The sequence below is a fragment of the Podarcis muralis genome, chromosome 2, assembly GCF_964188315.1.
Source record: "Podarcis muralis chromosome 2, rPodMur119.hap1.1, whole genome shotgun sequence".
Classification (NCBI taxonomy): Eukaryota; Metazoa; Chordata; class Lepidosauria; order Squamata; family Lacertidae; genus Podarcis; species Podarcis muralis.
Genome location: NC_135656.1, coordinates 121997467 through 122007419, shown reverse-complemented (window position 1 = coordinate 122007419; position 9953 = coordinate 121997467). Strand labels below are relative to the sequence as shown.

At 44.7% G+C, this 9953-nt stretch overlaps 2 protein-coding genes across 2 annotated transcripts in view; one reads left to right on the top strand and one right to left on the bottom strand.

Annotated features, from left to right (window-relative positions):
• Positions 1–9953, bottom strand: part of LOC114592563 (uncharacterized) — a 400972-nt gene that overhangs the window by 142555 nt on the left and 248464 nt on the right.
• Positions 655–9474, top strand: LOC144327073 (vomeronasal type-2 receptor 26-like). The gene is made up of 4 exons (XM_077925288.1): positions 655–713; positions 1734–2028; positions 6593–6719; positions 8564–9474. The coding sequence occupies exons 1-4, from the start codon at positions 655–657 to the stop codon at positions 9472–9474; spliced, it is 1392 nt and encodes a 463-aa protein (XP_077781414.1).

The following is a 9953-nucleotide window of genomic DNA, read 5'->3' as shown; positions in this document are numbered from 1 at the left end:
AAAGTTTAAAGAGGGAACCCAAGGGGCATGTAGTTCAACCCTCTGCAATGCAGGAATCTCAACCAAGCAGTCATGACAGATGGTCATCCAAACTCTGAGTAAAGGAAGGAAAGTCCACAACCTCCCAGGGGGGACTATTCAAACAGCTCTTGTTGTCAGAAACCTTTCCCTGATTTTTTAGTTAGAGTCTCCTTTCCCTTAACTTGAAGCCATTGAGTCAAGTCCTACCCTCTAGAGCATCAGAAAACAGATTGTGATATTTTCTTCCAGCTCTGTAGCTGCTGCTCAAGCTCCACAAGTGATTCCAGACATGCATATTCCCTGCATAATTATCATAATCATAGTGATTTATTCCTTGGCAAAACTCAAGCAATGTACCCACTTTTAACACAAAGAACAGATATTACAGAAATGAGAGCTTGAATTGCCTGCTGCATATTTAAAGACGTCTTGTGCCACCAAGGGCTTTGACTCCAAACCCAGCCTCCAAACCGCGTCGGGGGACAGCGGGGAGGCGCGCTGCGTCTTCCCGCTGTCCCCCAGGTTGCGGGGCTGGCGGCTGGGAGAAGTGCGCTTCTCCCGCCGCTAGCCTCCAAACCGCCTCTGGGGAAGTGAAGCCTCTGGGGAAGTGAAGTGCGCGCCCCGGGCTTTGAGATGCAGGCTGCTATCCGCAAGCCTAAGGAGCCCAATGGGAACTCCCACGGGCTCCCAAGGCTTGCAGATAGCTTCCTGAAGCCTGGAGAGCGAGAGGGGTCGGTGCGCACCGACCCCTCTCGCTCTCCAGGCTTCAGCTAAAGTCTGCCTTCGCCCCATAGGACGCACACACATTTCCCCTTCATTTTTGGAGGGGGAAAGGTGCGTCCTATAGGGCGAAAAATACGGTACTTTCCCCTTGCAATTTCAGCATAGCAGATAAGATTGTGATTAATGGGTAGGCATATATACATAGCATATTCTTGAATACTGTTGTGCTTAGCTGTGATTGCCCAGGCCTCTAATCCTTATATGCCAGGGACAAGTCCTGCTTTCTAGAGTTTGTCCATTGAAGACACGAAATGCATGTGCATTGCTTCCTTCCTCTCTTTTTTCCACTGGAAATAAACCAAATTGATGGTGAATCATGAAGAGCCTGAGATCATCTGCATCCCAACTTCTTGACTTGGGAAATGTGAAGATGGCCTGATCCGCACTCCTCTGAAAGGAGCAGGACTATAGCAATCTATCTATCAAGTTAACATACAATCACATTGAATTGAGTCTAGAAATCAACTGGCAGCCAGTACAGTTCACCTGCCCTGGGACCTTAGGGTGAAACGTAGCTACTAAATAGGATAAGAATAGCAATAACAATGAGAAGCAGGAATTATATGACTGGTAAAGATCTCTATTTTACATCTCCTCTTCCTTTTTAAAAAAATAAAGAAACAAACTCTTACAACCTACCACTCCCCTTGAACTAGTGCCCTGTCCTTTTACAAACTTTTGCTAAATATATTTGAGAGTTGTATTCACTCCCTGCTTCCAGCACTCAAGTGCTCAAATATGCTTCTATCTCTCCTTAACTGGCAAGCAGCCGTTCACCTTCCAACGAACTCACATATGGCTGATTATGTGATGTGGATGTTCTGTTTTGCTTCATTCTTGTGGCTGCAATTTCTTATAGGGTTAAGAAAGCAGGGACTTGACACTTTTCACTGAACGGAGACTGACATTAGGCTTCATGTTTATTACAGGGAAAGAGGGACAAGAGCATACTGGTATCGCCTGTCCTTCATGATCGCCATCCATGAGATTAATCAGGACCCTGGGATCTTACCCAACATCACCCTGGGCTATGACATCTATGAGAATTTTTTCAATGCAAGAATGACCTATGACGCCACGCTAGATCTGCTCTCTCCTGGGAGGGCCAATGTCCCAAACTACCACTGTGGAAGAGAGAAGAAGCCCTTGGTTTTCATTGAAGGGGTCAACTCTGACACCTCACTCCAGATTTCAAGTATGCTGGGAACCTACAAAATCCCCCAGGTATGAACACACTAGCATGGGCAACATACAGAGAACAGCAACCTCTCTGAATAGGAAGTAAACTATGAAGCTCACTCCCAGAGGAGGCAGTGAAGCTTCTAAGAGAGGATTAAACCAATTCATGAAGGCAAGGGCTATTAATGGCTGCTAGGCATGATGACTGTGATCTACCTTCCTAGTTGGAGGCACCAATGCTTTTCGGTGCCAGTTGCTAGTTTCTTACAAGCATCTTGTTGGCCACTGTGAGAACACAATATCGGACTAGATGGGCCATTGGCCTGATCCAGGAGGCTCTTCTTATGTTGGAGGATATGTACTGCTGGGTGAAGAAGGGTTTCAAAAGAGAATCACCATCAGAAACGACTAAGGGGAGGAACAAGCCTTTTGGAAAGAGAGATGCCTCTCAGAAGCTACAACAGGAAGCTCACAAGATGTGTACTGTGAGCTGCTAAGTACTTTATACTTACAAGGGGGAAATAGAATCTTTTTTCAGCCGGCACTTTATAAGAGGACAAGGGTTCAGGGTGAGTTCTGTCACCTCTTTTTCTAGGAAAATAGCAATTTACACGGGGCATGAATCATACTTTGGTGGGACAGAAATGCAGCCTCCAGAAGATATCTCTGGGATGGCTTCACACAAGCCTATTTTGGTAACCTGCCCTGGTACTTTAAGGTGGGGGAATAATATAGACTGGGCAGAAAAACAAATCTAAGGAACGAAACTCATGTGAAACTAACACTCAAGTGAGCTAGAAATCGACCCCTTTCCCCAAACCAAATGTTAAAAGTAGAAAATGCAACACATCTTAACTCTACATAGCCTCAAACATCGTGGGGGGGCATTCTGGGTGGAAATGATGTTGAAGATATGTTATATTGTTGCCTATAATGAATGAATCTATTTATTTCGGTCACTGGCCAGAGTGTATTGTTTCCTATAAGTGTCCTACATCTCCATTCCAGAGAAGCACTGCAGAATATGGCTCTCCCTGACCACAATTTCCAGTTGACCAGTAAAACCCTCTATATCTTCCTTTTCTTCCTAGGTCAGTTACGCTTCTGTTCATCATGCCCTTGACAAAACACAATCTCCTTTGCTCTACCCAATGACCCCAAATGAAGAACCCCCAGGCTCAGGGATTGTCAGGCTACTCCTGCATTTCAGGTGGACTTGGATTGGGCTCATAGCTCCTGACTCTGAAAATGGAAAAAGGTTTCTGAGCACCCTGGCACCTGCGCTTGCTAAGGACGGTGTCTGTGTTGTATTCTCACAAACCATTTTACGAGGCTTCCTTTTTATAGCCAATGCATACAAAAAGCTCCAGCAGAAGATTTCACTTTCTATGGACAGGCGAATCAATGTGTTTCTTTACTATGGGGACTTTCAGTCCGCCCTAGAAGCCGCACGTACGCTGGAAATAGTGGGTGAAACCCTGAAACCCGTTACTGGGAAAGTTTGGATAACAATAGCTTTCTCATATGTCAGCTGCAGCATGTCTCTGGAAATACTTGAGAACAAACACATTCATGGATATTTATCTTTATTTTTCCAGACCAAAAAAAGATCAAAACATGATGGTAATCTGCCAGTTTCTTTCCCTTATAGTAATGTCCATCCATGTTGGCCTGAAGGCTATCATTGCTTATATTCAAAGCATGTGTTTTCTGTGAAAGGCCAGAAGCAATGCAAAGTGAAGGAGAACTTTTCGGGTTTCCCTCAGGATGTCCTTGAAAGGAGCCTGTTTCAGGACACCTCCAGCATTTACAACACGGTCCGAGCTCTGGCCCTTGCCTTGAATGCTTTAAATGCTGTGTACTCCTCTAGATCCAAGAGGGTGATGATGACGGGTCAGAACAGGTTGGAAGATGGAAAAGTCCAAGCATCACAGGTATTCATTTTCCTTCTCTAATTATCTGGATGGATTTTGTTCCATTTTAAATAACGGCCGGTTCAATGACAGATTTGTAGGTCCATTTCCTTTAATTAACAGAAATTAAGCAAGAATTAAGCTGGACCATAAAGAAGGCTGATCGCCGAAGAATTGGTGCTTTTGAATTCTGGTGCTGGAGGAGACTCTTGAGAGTTGCATGGACTGCAAGAAGATCAAACCTATCCATTCTGAAGGACATCAGCCCTGAGTGCTCACTGAAAGGACAGATCGTGAAGCTGAGGCTCCAATACTTTGGCCACCTCAGGAGAAGAGAAGACTCCCTGGAAAAGACCCTGATGTTGGGAAAGATGCAGGGCACAAGGAGAAGGGGACGGCAGAGGACGAGATGGTTGGACAGTGTTCTCGAAGCTACAAACATGAGTCTGACCAAACTGCGGGAAGCAGTGGAAGACAGGAGTGCCTGGCGTGCTCTGATCCATGGGGTCACGAAGAGTCGGACATGACTAAACAGCTAAACAACAAAGCAAGAATTAAAAAAGGAGATAAATAAGGTTATAAAATACTGTAGGTGAATATTGATTCATGTAGAACTGATAGACCCTTCTGTTCTGTATCACATTCATTTTAAATCTCCATTCATATACTTTCCTAGGTAAACCATCATAATTGTTTTCATCAAAATAATCATATCTCACTTTCCTAATTATCAAAGACAAACAAAGCATTCCAAAGTTAAAGCAAGATAGAATTCTACTGCATGTAAGAAGTTCCATGACTTTTATTTCCAAAGTTTCTCCACAAACCCTTTCCAAGGTCAAGAGGCTCCCTGGTCAAGGAGATGGTGTCCCTGTAGACAATAGCAACTCCCCTGCCTTGACCCCCTAGTCTAGTCTCAGGCAGTATCAAAAATTCAGGTGGGCAGAGCTAGGTAAGGTCAGGCCCACCCATCTCCCTCACGCAAATCATAGAATCATGGAACTGGAGAGTTGGAAGGGACCCTGAAAGTCATCTAGCCCCACATACTGCAATGCAGGAATCTCAAGTAAATCATCCTTTACAGATGGCCATCCAACCTCTCCTGGAAAAACCTCCAATGAAGGAGCGTCCACAACCTACCGAGGGAGACTGTTCCACAGATCCACCATCAAGCGGCTCTTAGCTTCAAAAAACTCTTGGTAATGCAAGCCAAATCAGCCCACTCATGTGCAATCAAATCATGGAACAGCATGTTTTTAATATGGACTGATCTGACATTCAGCAGTAGCAGCACCAGACCAGAGGGCTCAGTAGATCTGCTACTAGTAACCTCTGGTGGTGTGAGAGGGCTTTAACAAGGAACAGAGACCAAACACCTAGGTCTCCACTCCCGATGGTGGCCAGTCCACCCTCCACTCCAACCACACTCTCCCCTACCCACCTAGCTACTTTCCTCCCACTGTTTCTCATTCAGAGGGGGAACTGCACCAAACCAAAGTTCCCTTTCAACCAGCCTCTCACTCGGGTTGAGGGTCACAAGCCTGCTTCATGAAATGCCTGGTCTGCAAGTCTATAGCCTGACTGGTAGCTGCCACAACTGCAGCCAGACCCACAGCTGCAGCCACCGCTTGGAGCAGGACTCTGAGAGGAGCTGCCATACTCTCTCTAGCCCCAAGTCACAGGATCTTGGACGCAACCTATTTCTTAAGCTACTCAGCTGAAGGAAGAGCTCATTTTGAAAGACCTCAAGTATATTGAGAACATTAAATAGAAAAATAGTCCATGGCCACTAGGTGCCTAGATTATATGTGAACCAACTGGGCGGAAATGCTGCGATCTTCTCTGTCATTCCAGTTACACCGTTTCCTGAGTGATTTTCAGTTCTACAATGCTTCTATAGGCGGAGTATATTTAGATGAGAATGGGGACCTGACAGCTGAATTTGACGTGGTGAACATTGTGATGCTTGCCAATGACTCCCTTCACGTGGGGAAAGTTGGGAGTATGGAGAGAGAGGGATCCGCAGACGTAAAAGTCACCATTGATCAGGATGCCATCGTGTGGCCCCTTTGGTTTAATAAGGTGGGTTAAATCATTCAGATACATTTGATTATGATCCAAAAAAGAAAAAGAAAACAGAGGATTTTGGATTGAAAGGGATTTCAGTTTTGTAGGAAGTGTCATCCCTACTTCAACTCCCATGAGCATATTTATGAAAGTACTATTTTTTGCCTCAACCTGCATCACTTCATACTTGTTTCTATTGAATTACATTTCCCAATTTACTGCTCAGTCACTGAGGTTTGGAGAGGTTCTGTTGGAGGTCTTCACAATCTATTTTTGTTTAAAATTCCCTAAACTATTTAGTAAAGGTAAAGTTAAAGCCAGTTTAATCCAGTCGAATCCAACTATGGGGTGTGCCACTCATCTCTGCTTTCAAGCTGAGGGAGCCCGTATTTGTCTGTAGACAGCTTTTTTCGGGTCATGTGGCCAGCTTCTGGTGCAAGTGGACACTGTGACGAGTGCCAGAATGCATGGAAAAGCTGTTTACCTTCCCACAGCAGCAGTACCTAATTATCTACTTGCACAAGCAAGCTTTAGAACTGCAAGGTTGGCAGGAGCTGGGACTATTGGCTCCACTATTATTGCATGGATAGAAAGACCGTTAACTCCTGGCCATCTTTCTTTATGGGCAGACCGTTCCTCATTCCAGATGTGCTGAGAGCTGTCATATTGGGGATGTCAAGGTCATCCGGGAAGGAGAGCCACTTTGCTGCTATGATTGTGCTCCCTGTGTAAATGGGACAGTCTCCACTGTGGAAGGCTAGTGAGAAAAGTACAGCTTTGAAGGAATAGGGAAACTTCTGTGTGTGTGTTTTAAAAATCATTTTTATTTATTTTATAGTCCAAATTGTAATTATTAATTTTTCCGGGTTCCCCATACTCTGGACCTCTGAAGCATATCTCCAAATCTTCAGTCCTGCCTCTTCTCATTGTTTTCATATTTCTGCCTTCTGCTTTTAACACTTTAAAGTACTCTGCCCCTGGCTATGCGATTCTCAATCATGTCAAAAGTCATATGTCCTTTCATTCATCAAATACAGCTTTATTTGTAAATATCCCCCCCCAACTGTCTATTTTCCAACGCAGCTTTTCCTGACTTCATTCCAATCTTCCAATCCAGCCTGTTGTCCAAACCTTTCTTTTGAGATTTAGTGACGCAGTGTCTTCCACGTTGTTGAGTTGTTACTATAGATTGTTGGGGAGACTGTTTGCAATATTGCAATGTAAATGAATTGTGTTCCACAGATATAAGTCATTTGGCGATCAATCAGCCTTCTTGGAGACCACACAATCTCCCCCCTTTGGGCCCTGGGGGGGGGGGGCTGCTAGACATCCATTCAGCCTTCTCTCTCTCTCATATTGAAAAATTTCTGTAAACAGCTGCACTATACGTTATCCCAAATTGTTATCTCAAGACATTACAGAGTCAGCCAGCAAATATTTCCTACTCCCCTCAAAAAAGAGAGGAATTCTTATCTTTCCGTGCTGCATCATATTAACAAACACCATCTTGTTTCTTCTTTTATGTTTATCAAGTTTTTCAAGTCTGAGTAAAGCTGCACAGTTCTATTTAATTATAAATAGAAGCCCATCTGTACTCTTTTAAAAAAAAAATAGGTTTCTTAATGAGGCTTGGCATAGAAAACCAATTGTAGATGTTAAGAGGAGAAAAAAGACATACCAAATACCTCCGTAATCCAAATGCCATGATGAGAATCTCTTTGAAGCCCGAGCTTAAACACCAGGGACTGTACAGTTCTGCAGGTTTTTTTCTTAATCTTCTTCGGTCCAGACTATGTCTTTTTATTGTCCAAATCCAATTATTTTATCACACAGATATTTCCGGCTATGAGAGTGACATCGGAGAATGCCAGCCGTGTCGTGCTCTAGGACCCAGTGTCCTGTCACTTGCACCTTGAGGCAAACTGACAATCTCGGACAATCTGTGGGTCTACGAGACAGTCCTCCCCCACCCTGGGGAGTCTGCCAGGGCTAATTACCCCCCTATCAGCCCTGAATTACCGGCATGGCTGGGATTCGATCGTATGGGAGCCAGCCATGTCTCACCGCCGGAAACAGGAAGCGAGGGACAACTTTTGTGATCCTGTCCAACACAATGCTATTACTTTATTTTATCCCAGCCCCCGCATAAAACATGACCTTTACCCAAGGTTGGCGTATCTGATGGGTGGGGTATAAATAAATCATCATCATTATCATCATCATCATCATCATATGTAGTGATGACAGACTCCCTGTGGTTTGATTTTGAATTGGGTTTTTTCTTAGAATCTTTAGAAATAGGACATCTGGTTTCTCTGAAATTTCTCTTCTGGTGACCCATGTGGGACCCATGCTTTCTTCCTAGGAAACAAACTGTGTTTTCACCAGCTGGATGCCCACCGCGTTCCACCAGCCTTGCCAGAGGCTTTCCTGGAAAACTTCAGATCATTCTGCTTCTGCTGGTTGAAAGGCTGTAGTTCAGTAGCACAGGATTTGATTTGCAAAAGGTTGCCAATTCAAGTCATAGTATCTTCAGGTCAGGGCTGGGAATATCCCCAGCTTGAGACGCTGGGTACTGAAATCACTCATCTTACTTTCAGATGCAGACCGCTGCACCAAATGTCCGGAAGATCAGCACTCAAACAAGGACCGAGATCAATGTGTTCCCAAGACTATCACTTTCCTGTCCTATGAAGACTATTTGGGGATTCTCTTGTCTTCCTTTACCTTGTTATTCTCCTTAATCACATGCTTTGTGTTAGGAATTTTCATTAAATACTCAGGAACTCCCATAGTCAAAGCCAACAACAGGGACCTTTCCTACATCCTCCTTGTATCCCTCTTGCTCTGCTTTTTGTCCTCCTTGCTCTTCATTGGCCAGCCAAGAAAAGCCACCTGTCTTCTCCAACAAATTGCATTTGTCCTCATCTTCTCAGCTGCTGTCTCTTCTTTGTTGGCCAAAACCATTACCGTTGTGCTGGCTTTTCTGGCCACAAAGCCAGGGAACAGGGTGAAGAAATGGCTGGGGAAGACTCTGGCCAATGCTGTTGTCCTTTCATGTTCCAGTGTCCAAGTTGTCATCTGCACCACCTGGCTGGGAATATCTCCTCCATTCCCAGACTCTGACATGCACTCCCAGCCTGGAGAGATCATCATGCAGTGCAATGAAGGGTCTGCTGCCATGTTTTATGGAGCCCTTGGCTACATGGGCTTCCTGGCTGCCATCTGCTTCACGGTGGCTTTCCTAGCCAGGAAGCTGCCTGGGGCCTTCAATGAAGCTAAGCTGATCACCTTCAGCATGCTGGTCTTCTGCAGTGTTTGGGTGTCTTTTGTGCCCACCTACCTGAGCACCAAGGGGAAATACATGGTAGCTGTGCAGGTCTTCTCTATGTTGGCCTCCAGTGCAGGGCTCCTGGGCTGCATCTTCCTCCCCAAGTGCTACATTATTGTACTGAGGCCTGATCTGAACACAAAGGAGCACCTGACAACAAAAACAAAAGATGGAATTTGATTCTTAATGCACTTTTCCCACCAAGGGAATCTGCGTGCAGCACAATACTTATGAAAAGAAGCTATTTCCCTTTCAGGTGTTTATTATGAGCTGCTCTTGTACCTATTTTTTAATCTATCCAAAACCTAACACGTCATTTCCAAAGTGAATGCACGGTCATCCCAGAACAATCAGAGGCCCTTTTGATTTAATGTATCACTAAATAGGAACCCTTTTCAGAACTTGATTGAAATATATCCTCTTAATATGCCAGGGTGATCTTTATACCTGTGTCACCCTGACCGGTGTTGCATGATCTTATTTTCCACAACTAAGAAGAAGAAGAAGAGAAGAGTTTGGATTTGATATCCCGCCTTTCACTCCCTTTAAGGAGTCTCAAAGCAGCTAACATTCTCCTTTCCCTTCCTCCCCCACAACAAACACTCTGTGAGGTGAGTGGGGCTGAGAGACTTCAGAGAAGTGTGACTGGCCCAAGGTCA